At 43.4% G+C, this 17,466-nt stretch overlaps 1 protein-coding gene across 1 annotated transcript; it reads right to left on the bottom strand.

Moving 5' to 3' along the window:
* Nucleotides 1-11,669: 11,669 nt before the first annotated feature.
* Nucleotides 11,670-16,976, bottom strand: EN1 (engrailed homeobox 1). The gene is made up of 2 exons (XM_050916862.1): nucleotides 16,316-16,976; nucleotides 11,670-11,986 (listed from the first exon to the last, which is right to left on the bottom strand). The coding sequence occupies exons 1-2, from the start codon at nucleotides 16,974-16,976 to the stop codon at nucleotides 11,670-11,672; spliced, it is 978 nt and encodes a 325-aa protein (XP_050772819.1).
* Nucleotides 16,977-17,466: the final 490 nt, after the last annotated feature.

Genomic DNA, 17,466 nt, shown 5'->3' on the forward strand with positions numbered 1-17,466 from the left:
TTCTCACCCATTTTTCAGCAGTAATGCAGCTGCCACAAGTCAAGCTCTAGCGGACTGGGCATAGATGACACAGTCGTAAAAATATCTGCATCTTGTCTGCACTAGGACATACACCACTGGTAGCACTGATGCAAAGTGCATCAGGAATTTCCTGGTGTAGAAAAGTCTAGTTCTTACAGTACCTAGCTGGCCCAGAACTATAATCCTTACTCAGGCAAAAATTTCAGGGCCATATTCTGAGCTGGTATATATTGGCAGTGCTCCGCTGACTTCAATGGAACTGTCCCAATTAATTCATTCCCTCTGGGGCACCTGGTATTGGCCACTGTCAGAAGACAGGATTCTGGGATAGTTGGACCTTTGGTCTGACCCTAGTATGGACATTCTTATGTTCTTGTGTAGGATCCGGCCCTCATAATAGCTAATAGGAGTTTTGCCTGAGTAAATTCTGTAGAATTTGCCCCATGATACATAACATCAGTGAAGTTGTTTGGGTCAATAACACAGTGTGAACCCACAATTTGTCTTAACGCTCATAGACTTTATAGTCAGAAGGGCTCATTGTGGTCATCTAGTGTGACCTCCTGCACATGTGTGTTGAAGTCAGATTTTCAATGGGTGTTAAAGTCAGGTTTTGAGAGGCAATATAGTCTGAGCAAGATGCTGTGCTGGGAGTCAGGAGACCTCAAATCTGTTTCTGGCTCTACATCTGATCTCCTGTTGGCCGATCCCCTATGTAACCTTGAGCAAGTAACTTTGGCCCAGATTTTATTTAGGTGCCTCGCTCCCATTGTCAGTTAGGTGCCTAAATACTTTTAAAAATCTGGGTCTTCACCCCTCTGTTTCCCTTCCAAACTTTTGTCTGTTATCTACTTAGAATGTAAGGTCTTTGTGCAGGGATTGTCCTATGTTTCTGTACTTCTCCTAGCACAGTGAGAACTTTGATTTCAGTTAGGGCCCCTGGGTGCTATTGAAAAACTTCTAAATATAAGAAGCAGAATGTTAATTTTGGGTACTTATTTGTGGTACAATCCACATGAACATGTAATGTTTCTATTGAATCATTTTTAAACATTTAAACCCTGTACTGTACTGAAGGGCCCCACCTTGCAGTCCTTACTCAGGCAAAACATACACTGGAGTCACAGTGGTATGGTTCGATAAAAGTTGCAGCTGTGAGAAAATACGCCAGCCCACTAAATAAGCATGATTCCATTTTTTTTTAAATGCAGAAACCTCATGTTATCTTTGGCCCTGTTCAGAATTGGAATCCTCTTTAGATTGTACAGTTTTCTCCTTCCAAAGCTTCAGCACTTCTAAGTTTCCAGTAAAGAGCCTTTTGTGAATACAGTGTGTGTTAACATTACTCACATGTAACAGGGCTTTTACCAGAGCCAAGAGAGGGCATAACTGATTGTTGGAAGATTTTATCTACTTTATTGTAATGAGCAACTGTCAAACAATTATGATTTATTTATTGGAGGGCAGTTAAAGGGTGCTTTGTTCTTTCCAGAAGAGATGGCTGATCCTACCTGACCTTAACATCAGTTATTTTCCACATACTGTCCACTATTTCCATATTTGAGCGTAATTGCTCATTAGAAATAAAGCAGCCACCATGGGCCTTATGGTTGGCTTTTATGACCCAAATATATATTTTTTAAGTTTAACCTTTTGGCAGAACCTGGTGCTTGGACTGGAAATGTGGTGTTTATGGAAACAGTGAAGAGATGCAACTTTCTTGGGGTATTTTTTAAAAAAATATACATTGTCACAGACATGCTCATTCTGCCTGAAAAGGTCCCTCTAGTGAAAAGATGACACCTTGATGTGTGATGTATTTACATCCACTAGGATTTCCGAGTCGTGTTTCTAGTCAATACAAGGGAATCCCCCCATGTTTCTCCCTGCCCAGTGACATTTTATTGATGACAATCTGTTGGATGCACAATTTGAAACCCACCACGCTAGTACTGCCAGAAAGTTCTGAGCCTTATTCGCCATGGTGACTGCACCAGCCGTAATTTTAGTCAAACAGCTTTGATGTTTGGGTTTTTAAACTTAAATTAAGTGCTAGGGATTTATTTTTTCACCTTATCTGAAAGCAAAAATCACATACAAATCAACAACGAAAAATACCTGCGGGTCTCCCTGGTGTTTGGAAACACATGCAACGTTAAAGTGCTCTTGGCAAAGTTTTAAAGCTGCAAACTCACGTGGTTATAAAACCCTAATGTAAGAAACAAAGCAATGGAAAGCCTCCAGCTGTGACATACACCACACACTCCGGACCTGACATCCTAGAGTGGTGGTTGTTTATGAAGCAACAAGACCAATAAACCAACTAACCCACTGAAGTTTAGGACACTCCTGAGGATGGATGCAACATCTTCTGTACGGGGCAAGAATCTATTCCTGACGCTGTCAAACTACAAATAACATTTGGGTAGCCCCCCCCCCCCCCCCCCGGCGCAAATTTACCAATAAGACCAAAACGACGTAGGCTGACAGATCAAACTTACCTGGCTCTCGGAAGTTTTTTTTTTTTCTCCATTGTATTCAAATCGGCATCTATTTATTTATCTATCTATCTTCTTGTATTGAATCTTAACCAGATCACATCTGAGTAAAACAGATGTGGCGCAGCAGCCTACTGATTTTAAAGTACGCTTTAAGAATAGGCAAATACTCCGCTCCCCTTCCCCGCCTCCCCCGAAGCTTCTACAGAAAAGATTAGTGCCCTGCCCATGGGGCTGTTTCGGTCCCTGTTCACCTGGGTATGTTAAACGTGCGGGCCTAATTTCCGAGCTGGACAGAGCCGTGTAATGGGTTTTGTTTTATTCACTACCTTGTGCTGCTCCGTCTTTGATCCCGGTGCATTTCAGAAGGTCGGATTAGTAGCCTCGTGGTAGTTCGCCCCCATGTTATCACCCTGCGAGACTCTTACGAACAGACTCCAGCCCTTGGAAAGTTTGTTTTCACTTTGGAGATCGGGTCAGGCTGGCATTTGCTCCGTTCCCTATCTGTGTGAAAGGCGCTGGGGGGATTGGGTTGGTTTTTCCTTACTCGGTGCTACGTACCTAGCTCCAATTTCCTCAAGTAATTTTCAGAGGTTTGTGGTTATGTGATTTACAAGTGTAGCTGGGGTAATTCAATGTAGTTATACAGCCATAAAACACAGCATATCAGATGCATGTCTGTCTTTGTGACGCTGATCTTTTCCCCCATCTGTATCTCAAAATAATTCAAATCACCGTAATGGCTTAAGGGAGGAAAAATAACATTCAAACAGTGAGATTCCCCCTCCCTCCCCCCCCCCCCCGATATCCCTCATTTTAAAATGAGTATTTTGGCTTTTGATACCCTGGTTGCATTGTATAAAGTCCTGATACGTGGTTGTATTTAAGAATCAACACTTTTTGGCAGACTCTTTAAAAGTTTACCCTGTAATGAAACCAGTCCATGTGTTCACTAGTAAAAGTAGCCTTAAAATTTCGTGACCACGTGCAATTATCTGTTTGTGGGGATGGTTTAAAGACTGCTATACAGACTGGAGTGGAATAGGCCCTACGAATCTATGCTATAAAGTCAAGAGTTTGTATTGCTGCATAAAATGCCTATGTCTCAGAAAACATCGGAGTGTGATCGTTTTAGCACACACTCATGCCTTCTGATTTTACAATGATTACACATCTCCCGTGGATTACTCTGCCGTATGTCTTGCAGTATAACTGTATTCCTTCTAAAAGGTAGCTATAAAGTAAGTAGATCAAATCAATTAGCTCCTAGATAAAGACAGAGGCTTGAGTAAGAAGTATTGATAATGTCGCAATTTGAAATCCAACTAAGCAAAGATCGTAAGAAAACAAAATAAATTATGTTTGTCTAATCCTTATGTAGGAATATAAAATGTATGTGTTAGAGGTAGGCACACGTATATTCTAAACTATGTTTTCGAATCTAAGATATAATAAAGCACTTGAATAATCTGAACATCTCAATAAACTTTTTTAAGTCACTCACCTTCATCATTCAAACAAATTATAAAAAGTGAAAATCGGTTTTTACAACTCAGATTCTCTGTCAGAAATATCCACGCAAAACAATGCAGTGAGTGGCATTTAAAGAGAAAATTCTCTTATTAGCAATTATGCCGATTTCTTGTTGGCTATAGTCACTTTTTTGTTTTTTATCTTTCCCTTTGGTTTTAAAAGAAGATCGGGATAGATATTTTCAGAACGCGTTTGAGTTTCAAAGACACGTTTTAAAAAATAATAATTGGCATAGTCACTAAGCCTTTTTCATTCTAGCTCGGTTCTGCTACAATTAACAAAGTTTTTTAATGCAAATAATAAAGTGACAAAGAAACAAAATCTCTCTCTTTTCTTTTGTCAGTGAAGGGGTTGCTCACCTGGTCCAGTAAAGATCAGATCTCAGAGAAAATGACTTCTGCTTCCACCAAAGTCTGATTCACCGACTTATTCAACCGGAAGAAAGAGCTTCATTATAGCTGCTTTACATGCACTGTTTTAAACCTGTTCGAAAGAAGCTTTAGAATACAAAAATGCACCTTCTGCTCTTCTGTCAGTAGTCAGACCAAGGGGAGTGTTGTTTATATGTTGTTTATCTAACTCTCTTCCTAACAGAGAGGAAGTTAAAGATTTTTTTAACCCGGAATTTAGAATCCTTTCCCCTGAATTTCAGACCTTTAATCTTTTGCCACATGTTTCACGATGCGTTCAGATTTAAATGGAAATCATCGTTGTACGTTAGATCGGCCTGAATATTATTTCGTAGCCAGTTATGAACTGAGCACACTGTTGCTTTTTTTTGTTTGGGTGGGTGGTTTGTTTTGCAACAATATTGTTAAAAACAAAAGCATTTCCAAACTTCCAGATTTTTGAGGAAATATTAGACAACCTGGGATTTTCTTTAAAATCCATCCTGTTACGTTAGTGCCGCAAGTTAAGAACATAAATTGGACAGAATAATACGAAATAAATTCTCTTTTTGCAAGTAAATAAATAATAATTATTGTGCAGCTACACACGTTCATATCAGCTTTATAGAATATAGGACAGTAACAGGTATATTCACTCGAAATATCACAACGATTAAATACTGTAATAAAAAATCAAACTTACTCATTACCGAAAATCATCAGCTGTATTATGCAATGTTTCATAGGTAGGTGTGTTACAAAACAAACAAAAACACCTGTTTTAAAGCAAATCTCCCTCTACCACATACACACACACACACACACACACCAGAACAGAGCTATATTAATATATTAATAGCTTTTTGGATAAAAGTTGTTTGCTCTATATCTGAACTATTACTTATTGGGAAAAGAAAAAAATCATGCTCCTCTAATATTCTCGGTTAAAACAGAGAACAGTCTTTGTTTTAGCCTGGCCTCGGGCTTCCGGGAAGCGCAGAGCTGAGAAAGATTTTAACTTCCTAGGAATTATTGCTACGTGTTTCTTCTCCTAAGGAAATTTCTAATGCATGCTAGAAGTTAAGAGCAACCTGACAGCTGTTTCCAAAGGGTATAAAAGGATGGGTGACCTTGAATACATGTTTGTTGTTCTTGGGAATTCTGTACAAAATATTTGTCACCCTTATAGTGCATTTTACCCTTCGGAGGCTTCTGCAGTAGTCCAAGCTTGTGCCATGTTTTACAGCTCTTAAAAAAAAATTAAGGCTTTTGAAACAAATTCTTTGCAGCAAATACTTCCTTGAATGCATTTTTTTAACCCAAAGAAGAACCACCTCCACGTTTTGTTTCTGAAATAGTTTTCTCCCCCTTCCCCCTCAAGCAAGAGACCTGATTGTTTGGGAATCAAAACACTCGCAGCTCTCAAGATAAACATCATTAGAAATCATTGTAATTGGGATTGTGAGATCTGACCTTTGACCTGGAAAGATAGGTTTCACAACAATGTCTGCTTTGATTCCTGGAAGGATGCACAAAGGAACAAGCTCCCTGACAGAAGTCATCGGTATATGCACCTCCAAATGAAGCTGGCTTAAAAAAAATGAACGCGTGTCGTTCGCCAAGACCAAGGGGCCATCTCCATTCTTTTCAGCCCCCATTTGAATATGTAAAATACCAGGTTATTGATCTGAGCCCCTATTGTAGGCTTCATTCTATGTGTTAACCCCTAAAATAAAGGCAGGAGATGGAGTAAAACTTTCAGTCCTCGGATAATATTGGCACCATTAATGCTTGGGAGGCGAGGGGGGGCCTCGTGAGAAAGGAAAATGGGAATAGAGTTTTCATATGGAATGTGGTGTTATGGTTCTCAGTGCCATGGGGCCAGTGGTGCCCCTGAAAGCTATTGGCAGTCATCTGATTCCTCCTGCTGGGTTTTGAAATATCTAATTTCTTTAATCAGCAAAAGGGTGGGGGTGAGGTTAATCTGCTGGATATTAAAAAAAATACCTCTGGGAGATAAAGGGGTGTAGTGGTGATATGACCCTAATTTTCTATTTGAGTGGTGGAGGGGGAGACACCAGGTTTCTGAAGTGAAGTAGATTTTACAGCAAGTTTGAGCTGCTTGGCATTTCTTGGCCTTTCATTTGTACCTGAGCAACAGAACTTCAAAGTGCAACGTTGGGATGAAAGAATCGTGCCCTGTGTTAGGATTCTGCTTCCATGTGCGATATGATTCTGCATATTACACTGAAGCAAGGGGTAGATCAAAATGCCCACAAACAAAAATATAATCTGAAGACACATGGGTGCTGCAGAGGAGAGGGGGCTACCTTGCTGTTTGGGCTATGTTGTTGGGCTCTAAACTTGTACTGCTGACTTGAGGAAGTTATGTAATGCAGCCCATCCAATCACACCTGGTTCATGTCAGATTATAAAGTCAGAGAACTCCTGCTATGAAAACTATTTGCTTGGAGACCTGTTAACCTCTCAGCCTCGAGAACCCTGTTTCCACCAGATCTCTAGAAGCCTATGCAGTGTATACATATAAGTAGTCAAACACATGTGTGTGAATGTGTGTGGGCGTGTAAGGCGGTATTAGATATACATAGCTACACACGTTATTCCCCAACACATGTGATGGCTAGGAAATGAATTATTTTACCAGGTGGCTCCAACTGGCAGATATTGAATCCCAGTTTGGTGTAGCATTTTATTTATTTAATGGACGTGCTGACTAAAGAAGGATCATTGATTGTTAAATATATAGTTATGTCGTATTTAACTTACATTGAATTCTGATGATGAGATAAGATGTGTCCGATCTTCCTCCCATTGAAATGACTGGCAAAACTCCACTTCAGGAGGGGCGGAATTGATCTGCAGGTGTGTAAATTATATCTGGGGCAAGATTGGCAATGTATGCGTGTGCATTGGTTGTGCCATGCGTGGAAGAAATTATAAAAAGTATCATTACACTAAAACGCCTTGCTTGTTTAAATAATCCTCTTTCTTCTTCCTTTTAATCTGGTCTCTGTTTTCCTGTCTTCCTTATTCATGATTTGTCCAGCTTTGCTGAGCTTGGATGGACACTAAAAATAGTGGTGAATACATTCTTTATTCCTTTCGTGACTCCCAAAGTACGTACAATGTTGGCTACTTGCGCCTTCTCGGGGACTCATCTCACCTTTACTTTTCAGATGTAAATGTTACCTGTTCCTTTCCCTCGGCTGATGAGACGAGACTAAAACGCTATTATATAATAACTAGGTTTTCTTTGTGTACGAAAAGTCTCTCCCCACAGACTTGGAGTAAACAAAAAGTTGTGGCTTTCAAAATACGCCTTGCCTTTAATGCTACGAAGTAAATTCATAATACTCTATTCTTTTAGGCCCTCTAAGTGTAGAAGACCACAATGTGATAACAATCTCTGAAATAAAATGTTAATATCATAAATTTCCCTCGGGCAACTAAGCCTCACAGTAGATTTACTGGGAGGACACCGTGTAATAAATGTGTTTTACTGAGATTCATGATAAGGGAATAAAACTGTGTCTATTATGTATCCTTATTTTTAAAAAAATCTGTATTGAAATCTAAAGGGTTGGGGCAATGCAGGAGCCACTGTATCTAAGGAGGAATAACAGCAGCAATAGTCAGTAAAGAAAGAAATAATCAACCGTCAGCCGGCATTATTGGAGAATTGCTGGGTGAGCCGTACATCCCAGCTCTTTAGGGAGAGTAATTAGACGATTTTTAAAAGAAATTACATTTTCTCATATACAGCTCCAGGGAGAGTGCGTGCGAGAGGACAGGAGAAACTCAGAGAGCTGGATTTAGACTGGAGACTTTGGGTTGGTGGTTTTTATTTTTTCTGTTTATTGTCCTTTCCAATATGTGCAGGACAGCACACTGTTCCTTAGCCTCCCTCCCAGCCCAGCCTATGTCCTAGCAAATCAAAGGAGGGGTGTGGTGCATGTGTGGGGTTTACCTTTTCGGTAAATAATCCCGTGGCAAGGATAGAAGCGATGAAACCGCTGGAATGACCTGGGGGGATCAATAACATGCGATCCTGGCTCATATTGGCAGATGTGGGGGTGACCATTTCTGTTTTGCAAAGTCAGCTGCTTGCTTTTGGGGGGGGGGAGCACGTTTTAAACCATAAACCCAGGGCTGTGAGCTTCCCCCAGGCTTGCTTTCTGTTCTCTGCCTGGAGTCGATATTGTTTGGACTTTGGGCGACAGTTCGTTTTCTTCCGTGCGGAAGAGGATTTAAGTTTATGATCCAGTACTTTCAAAATGTAGCTATTAAGCGCTTCGGAGGGCGCTATCCAACACTGATTTCAATCCAGAAGCAGTTTAGGGCTTTTTAAAGTCACGCTCGGCCTGCCTAGCGCAGAGATCAGCGTTCCGAGGATGGGAGGAGGCACAAGCAGCTTGACTAGGCAGTTTTCATGCCCAAGCCTGAAGGGATCCTTTCCTTCGGAGTGAAGGAATATATAACAGGGCCACAGATACCCGCCGAGCCCAGCTTGAGTGGGAAGCCAAAGAGGTTAATAACTCTTTGTCTAGCACGTTGTCAAAAATACAGCTCAGCCCCGGATCATTTCCAGTCCCGGCCATGGGGGACACAGACCCTAATGCTTGCCTCGAAATAATGGAAGGTTCTTTAGCCCTGCCATGCCCTCTGAAGCCTAGAGCGGTAGACAGAAGGGGGAGGGGGCGGAATGGCCATGGTCAATGCAAAGCGTGTTTCCGCTTTACAATATGCACTATCCATACCTTTCAATCGGCCCTTATTGTCAGGGATGCATGGCCTTAAATCCGCCTCAAGATACTGCAGCCGCTGAGCTGCTTCCTTCTCGGGATCCTGACAGCCCAGAAGCGAAAATATGATCACTTTCAAAGTTGCCAGAATTATCCCATTCTGAAACTTCTGTCCAGCTCTTTGTGCATGCGGCTAGCGTGGTTGTGTTTTAAGGCGTCTCCTTTGGAGGTTGCATTATTTTTTCCTAACACTGAGGTGACCAGTCTGAACCCCTTGAACGGGGGCACTTTGCGCCCATAAATCAGCGGGGCAGGATAGAAATACCAACAGGCCTGTTGTGTTAAAAAGCCACATCAGTTCACACTGTTTCCCCCTTAAGACTGGCTGCAAGATTCGAACTAAATAAATAGACCCGTTATGAGTATGAAGGTTCTATGCAGAGTTCTACCATTTTCTGCGAACACCTGGGGTTCTACAGGTATATTTTATGCACTCGGTAGGCTTAATAAAAGTTGCGTGGTTGGTTTTATAATTTGGATCACACACATTGAGCTGAGGCATTTTTGCTACACTGTGGTTCCAGACCCTGTGTGGTAAACGCACATACACTCGGAAAAAAGCCAGTAATTATTATAGTTACATATTGAACCAAAACTTAAAATATGAACGCTATACTTATTCTCAGTAACCTATGATTACATTTATTTTCTATACTTTCCTATCCTTCCTGTGTACTCACGCCTGCCCCAGAGTTTTGCCAAATTCAAACCGTTGCATTGTGAAGACAAGACAAAAGGGTGGGGGGAAATAACTCAAGGAACCAGAAAGGTGAGGAGGCATTTACTCCAACTGATGCATTGAGAGGAAGGACTGGGTCAGTGTTTAATTCACACACACTCACAAATCAGTATATGAAAAGAGAGGAAAAGCCCGGAAAAGTATTTTTTTTTCACAATGAAGAAACCAAATAAAATGTGCAACCCCAGGACAAAAAAAAAAAAAATGCAAACAGTTCGGCGTGCTCTCTAAGACACCGCCCAATAGCTCCTGATGTGCTTGGCGATTTCATGGTACAATCACCGGGACACACAATTACCACTAACTCCACACATTAAAAAGTGGCCACAAAGCAACCAACCAAATGAAAACTGACTTCTCCTCTTCATAGGATGGTCTGTTGAGAACAGAATTTACCCATCTGGTCATACTGTTAATTCAATGACCGTCTTATGGCCTTGCTCCCGCCCCTAGGAAATAATTTCCTTTTTTTGTTTGTTTGTTTTTTTAAGGTCCCTTAAGTGACTGAATTTACTTTAAAACTGAAATGGCTGAGATAAAGGCTAAGGACAGAGTGAAAGTACCATTCATTAGGAGATGCTGCTAAGCAACCGACTGCAAAGTAATGACCGTTTTCACTCTAGCTCTCTTCTTCTACCCTCTGTATCCTGCCCTGGAAGAAGAAAAAAAAAAACCTCCTCTGTGGAAATTCAATATGGGACGAGACTGATCTCAAGGGGCTGTCAAACAAATTCCTTTTCAACACGTTCTGGAGCCCTAAACATCCAGACGGCTGCATGACATTTTCCTGAAGGTGTAGCTGATGTGTATGATGAGGTGGGGTTTATGTCCTGTAAAAAAGCAAAAGGAAAAAAAAGAAAAGAAAAGGGGGAAAAGGCAGAGGACGACGACGACTGAGGCATGATTTAGATATTCAAAAAAGAGGGTTTTTTAAGACAGTAGCTCTGGTGTCTAAAGGATTGAATTTGGAACTACAAATTGATCGGCACTTTCTGTAAGGGTGTTTACCCCATCGCTGTCCTAATCGATTAAAAAAAACCATTAATAATCAAGTTGTGGCTATATATGTACATATATACACACAACGTAAATAAGAACACCCAGCCTGTCTCCTGAACACAGTCTACACTTTATTTCAGACTACAGATTTCTGAACATAATAAAATCTTTGGCTTGTAGCGGCGGGTTCAGGTTCGCAGGCAGTGGATCCAATTCTTCTCGGGGGGGGAAGGGGGAGAGACGGAAATTCACACGAAAAATAAAAGAAAAATCCGACAGTCAGATATTTACTTAAAAACAAGAGGCAACGACATCAGAAAAAGAAAACAAACAAAAAAAAACAAACAAAAGACAGAGAGGAAGAGAAACTGTCCAGCAAATGGAGATCGCTACACATATTTCTTACCTGAAATTAAATATATACAAGGTCATATGATGTTTGGCTATATAGAGATAATTTTTGTAAGTGTTCGGGTTTTATTTTTTTTAATTGAAGTCCTTATACTATGGATAGACAATAGATTTGATTTTAAATAGCACCTGTCCAAAGTCCCCTTCAGTATGTCACTTTCCACTGTTAAGTCCTTTTTTTTATTTTAGTTTCCTTTCCTGGCAATAATAATAATAATAATAATTAATAATCAATGCGGGCTGGGGGGGGTGCCGATCACTCGCTCTCCTCTTTGTCCTGCACCGTGGTCGTGGAATGGTTGTACAGTCCCTGGGCCATGAGATGAAGCGCCAGGCCGTTCTTGATGCCCGTGGCTTTCTTGATTTTGGCCCGCTTGTTCTGGAACCAGATCTTGATCTGGGATTCGTTCAGGCTGAGTTCCTGGGCCAGGGTCTGCCGCCTCTGCTCAGTGATGTAGCGGTTGGCCTGGAACTCCGCCTTGAGTCTCTGCAGCTGCTCGGCGGTGAAGGCGGTCCTGGGCCGCTTGTCCTCCTTCTCGTTCTTCTTCTTCTTCAGCTTCCGGGTCCGCGGACCTGAGGGCAGAGAGGGACAGAAACGTGGGGCGTGGGCGAGGGGGAGGAGGAGAGAAGGTGGGGCAGGGGTTTGAAATGCATCCTCGGATGTACAATGTGCGATTCCCTCCGTTCCTCACCCCTGGGCAACGCTTCCAGCCCGCCTCTTCCCCAGCATTTCCTCCCAGACCCCCTCTGCCCTGTCCTCGAGGCAGAGCCTTCTGATTGGGATCCGTTTGCAATAAAAATGGCCGACTTACTCATTTTCCCCCCCCCCGCTACCTACCCCCAAAAGGCAGCCAAAAGCAGGCCATCAAATTGCTTTCTAGAGTGGGCGATGAGGGGGTTCTGTGGGGGAAGGGCGTTTCTCCCCCACCACCACCTACCCACAGTGTAATTCAGTTTTATGTTCAGAAGAAAGGATAAATGGGGGGGGAACCTGGCAAGTTAAAGACAGCAGTGGCACTAGGGTTTTAGCAGTTAATTCGCATTACAGAGGGACCCTACACGCAAAATTCGCCGAGTTGTGGCCCTAGATATATATATTAAGGCACTGGTTTAAAAGGACCAAATAATCTGCCCAAAATAATAACTAATAGAAGATGATCTAATGCATCATCACGATTCTGTTTGTGAGCCACTTTATTTGTGTTACTCCGAATCTAGTCTCTGTGTTGTAGGTAAGAAAATGTTTTGTTTGGGCAAAACTGGATAAATCAAAACATATATCGGCGTCGATCGTGACATTACAAATCTTTGTATTTGTTCTCTCTCACACACACACACCGCTTCAAAAGCCTGACACAAACGCGGGGATGAAAATAGAAAACCTACTGTAGTGCCCCAACAAACTCCATTCCACGCGTAGGATTTTTTTAAAGCAAAAGTATCATGACAGGCCAGACAGCGAAGAAACAGCCTGTCTGCAGATTCTACGTTTTAATTTAAAATTCCGGAATCCGAGAGCTAAAATAAACCCCTGCGAATAGTTAGACCGCAAACTTAATGTTGTGCAAAACTGTGTGAATTAATCCGAGATATCTCCTGCCGTTCTGCAGACCTGACGGGAGGCGCAGAAGACATCACCTATCCTTCTTCGGTCAAGTCTGAACGCCTGATCCTGCGAAAATACCCATTTGTCCCCATGTGACTGTCCTCTGCTAATCCGTTACAAAAAGGAACGAATTCCATCTCGGGTGTCCCATCGCGCTTCTTTCTGTGGTGGCTACTGAGGAGGGTTGTACCAGAGCGCGCCCCATTTGCAAAGAGGGTACAGTCAAGACGAAGAGACGCCGTTGCACAAAAGATAGATACACAAACACACTCTGCGCTGTCTCTGTACACGCCACCTAAGGGGGAGTTCCCTTAACCCAAGGAGTTGGAACAGCAAACTGTAGTTCATTTGCGGAGCGCGCACCTCCACAGCCCTCTGATAAATACATTCAAACTACTAACTGAAGCTGGAGCGGTTGCTCCACCACACTAGGGTGCTTTGGACTAGCTGGAAGAAAAGTGTCGCTAGAATCTAAACTGTCCCCGCGTTCGTGGAAAATCCACCACCACCTTGCTCAGTTTGGTTGAACACGAATTGTAGACAAGCCCTGTAGAGAAATGCAAATACTTCCCCTGCCGCCTAGTGTGTTCCTGTGAACTACTACTGAAAAGGATCACAATGAAGAATCGCCACCGTTAATGAACAAGCTCATTCCCGATCGCTCCTATTTTCAGGGCACCGTGCATATTAGTGCAGAGTAAACGGTATTTATTCTATCACTCGTCCGAGTGACTTTTCAGACCCATTGGCTTTATAGATGTTAATTGAACTGAAAATCTCTCTCCTCTCCTTTCCCCTCTATTTCTACAGAGGAGAAGTGGGGATATTGTAATGAATACGGGGAAACGCACATTTGTATCCGTGTGGAATGCGTTTTAAATGGATTGCAGACAGTGTATATTTCAGTTCTGCCTCTCTTGGCATGACAGTTGGATCATCCGAATGAGTTACTTCTCCTGTTTACAGTCTCATTGGAAACCCTCCCCGTATTAGTGGTCAGATCAGGCTTTTCATGCCTTTCTTTAAAGGTGTAAATGCAAACCTCTGAACTTTAAACACCAATAGTATGTGTGGGCGTAAAAATAAAAGGCTCCGGCACCAGAAAAGTATCCCCAAAGGCAAGGTAAATGCTTAGACCTGATATGCAGTCATCTAAAGGGTGTAAGTCCAAGAAGATCGAAAGCATAAGGCTGGGTTTGCAGGCTGTTGCATTTTGACTTCCAAACAAATCCTGTGAACGGTTTTTTTTTAGGGAGGAATTTAAAACAATTTCTGAAAACCTCAAGGTTTTGATCCAAAGCAAGTCAACAGCTGGGGAGTCCAAATTTTAGGAAGATAGTTCCCCCAGTCCCAGATATCTAGCGGGGGGAAGACAGCAGGCTTCCTAGCTGAGAGTAGGCCTAAAACTCATCTCCCAGGGCTGGCTGGTTGGTTTGTCTCTGAGATCTCAGGGCACGTTTGGGGAACATGGGGGGAATATATTTTAATATATATTAATCCCCGCTTTATCCAGTTTACTAAAGGGGGGGTGGATTTAGTAAATCTCTTCACATTATCTCCCGATTGTGCCAGACCCTGCAGAGGCTGCTTTGCAAAAATTGCAGCGATCGGATCTCAGCTCCTTTCCCCTTGGAAACTGAAATTTGCTATTGTAATAAAATAGTAATTCTGAAGGGGGGTGAGGGGGCGATGATATATACACTTAGCCCTAGATACAGTTTAGATACGCTCAGCCGCGATCTAGCCAGAGCTACACCACATACCAGTCAGGAGAACACAGGGCCAGCCCCAAACACAACAAAGGGAACGGTGCACATTCCCTGCAGAGCTTCCTGGGACTGGGTGCCAGAGAGGAGATTTTGCAAAAGGAAAGTGTAAAATACTTTGCATGTGGCGGCATTGGGAACCGGTCATTGCCCTGCCCGGGGCCGAGAGCTGGGAAGGCAAGAGCCTGACAGCTCAATCACTCAATCAATCCGTTTAGTCAATCAAACGGGCTTTTCTGAGTTTCAAGTAGCTGGACGTGTCAATAACAGTGGGATCGAGATGACTCGGGCTGATAGCAGCATATTGATCACTTTCCGTGGAAGGATAAAGGATAATAAAGGGAAGGCGGAGAAGAGAGGAGAGTTACGGCGAGCCACCAGCCGGGCATTTGGGCTAGCGCGCCCCTCCTCTGCCTTCCCCGGCCCTGGCCCTTGCTCCCCCCAAAGGGGGTTGATTCTTATTCTGTTTTATTATTAAGCTTACTTTCCCGCACCTCCGCGGGTTCTGGCCAGGGTTTGCGGACAGAGACGCTGTCTCCTTGGGGAACTTCCTTCGCTAGGATTTTCCCGGAGGTCGGATCTACATTTCTCTCCTCTAGCCACAAGCTGGACTGGGAGGTAATTCTGGGAGACCCTTTAAAAGTGACCCGGATCGCCTGATTTGTTCCATGTAAACAGAATTCAAATAAGCAAATGGAATGCTAAAGGGACTCGACTAAAAATAACTCGGTTGAAAATAAGCAGAAATATCCCCGGTCCTGGAGAATCTGATCTTGTTTTTTTCTTTTTCAGAATCTTTTTTTTCCCATATTTTTGGGAAAGGGAGGGAGGAATATACTCCCCCAAACAATACCAGATATTATCCTTAAGAAAAGAAAGCTCCTTAGCCGCTAAAAACTAGAACAAACACAACCCCGGTTGTCAATATGCGACCTAGAGGCCTGGTTTTCTTTTGCTCTCAGAGAGGCCCACTTTGCTTTCCCATAACAGAAACATTTTTCCCTGAAAGCATTTCTTCCACCCGCCCTTCTGCCTTTCAGAACCGTACCTCACCCCCAACACCCTTTCAAATATATAATACCTTCAACATGTGTCTCTGATCTCCCCCTCCCATTCCCCCCCACTCATCAGCACACAATAAAAATAAAAAATCTACTGCCTCGCTTCACAGCTACTGCTACTGTATCTGTAATCCCAGCCTAGAACCCGAATCAAAAACCCCAGATCGCTCCTCCTGCATCCGAATTTGGGGTTTTATAAAGAGGAAGGAGGGAAGATGGGGCAAGAGGAAAAGATTTCCCCATGCCCCCCCCAAATAATTTAACCCGAGCGCGAAGGGCTTGGCTGTGTGACCCAAACACCCCCACGCTAGGAATAGGCTCCTAAAGCAAAATCGAGCTATATTATTGAGATTTTTTTTAAAAAAAAAATCTATAGACGCTAAAGAAGGGAGGGGGGCTGGGGAAAGAAAAAAAAGCGACTGCGTATTATGTAATAGCTAACAGATGTGATCAGCGAAGTGGTTCTTACCCGAAGATGGTCTGTCTGAATACCTAGTGCAGTAAACCCAGGCAGGCCATACTAGAGGCTGTTGAGAATCGCTCTTTACAACAGGTCCTCCATTATTAGAGCCCATGAGCAGGATGGCGGGGTTGGCGTGTTCCCCATACTTCGCCGGGTTAGTTCCACTCCCTTCGGAGGGTGGCTTGGCTGCCGCTACCGCTGCTGCTGCCGCGGCGGGGTTCGCTTTAGAGGCAGCAGCTGCAGCAGGAGGCGCCGAGGAGGAGCTGTCGGGGTTACAGTTTGAATCCGGGCAAAGGAGAGAGGACGGGTTGGATGGCCTCGTTATCAGTGGGTTGACGTTTTCTCTACCTGATGTCTGACCGCGATCTCGGTCTCTGTCCCGGCCGCCGCCTCCACCACCTCCTCCTGCTGCTCCGCCGACGATCAGGAGCGTCTCTTTCTTGCAGCCAAAGTCCGGCCTCAAGATGTTGTCAATGAAAAAGTTGGTGGTGCGGTGCTGCTGCGGCTGCGGCTGGTGGTGGGGCATGGGCAGGATGCAGGGCGCTGCAGGCGAGGACGGCGCGTGGCTGGGGGAGACAGGGACGCTTTCTCCATCGCTGCTGCTGCTGCTGCTGGTAGTTGTTGTAGCACAGTCTCGGTGACTTTTACTGTCCGGCTGCTCTTCCATAATCAGCCCCCGCCACGGAGATCGCTGCCTTTCCCTCCCCCCCACACAAACTTTTTATTCCCACCCCAGTGGGTGGTGGGGTGAAAAAAAATACAAATAAAATCCACTTGTTGGCTTGGATCTGATCTAGAGAGATTTTTTTTAAAGACAGCTATATCCAAAAATATTGAGACACTGGAGCGAATTGAGTTTTGGATTTTTTTCGCAATTATCTTCTATTTCCACCACCACCCAATAAAATAAAATAACAAAGCAGCTCCCCCCAACACCCGCCCCCCCAAATCGCCTTTAAAATCTAACCATCTTCCTACAAATACTGTAGGTTTTGATTTCCCCAAGTGTCATACTCTGCTTTGCCCACAGATCAGACTTGGCAGAGCCTTTAAGCGCCAGCTTGCACAGCGCCTGGGTATTTTTTTTTAATTTTTTTTAAAGCAAATCTCTGACAGCTCCGATCTTTGCAACAAACTCTCCCTAAAAAATCGCTCAG

Source organism: Gopherus flavomarginatus, chromosome 10, assembly GCF_025201925.1.
Source record: "Gopherus flavomarginatus isolate rGopFla2 chromosome 10, rGopFla2.mat.asm, whole genome shotgun sequence".
NCBI classification, from domain to species: domain Eukaryota; kingdom Metazoa; phylum Chordata; order Testudines; family Testudinidae; genus Gopherus; species Gopherus flavomarginatus.

Coding starts and splice junctions, on each gene's coding strand:
- EN1 (XM_050916862.1), bottom strand. CDS start 16,976: ATGGAAGAGCAGCCGGACAGTAAAAGTCACCGAGACTGTGCTACAACA. Junction 11,987..16,315: donor TTCAGACAGACCATCTTCGG/GTAAGAACCACT, acceptor CTCTGCCCTCAG/GTCCGCGGACCCGGAAGCTG.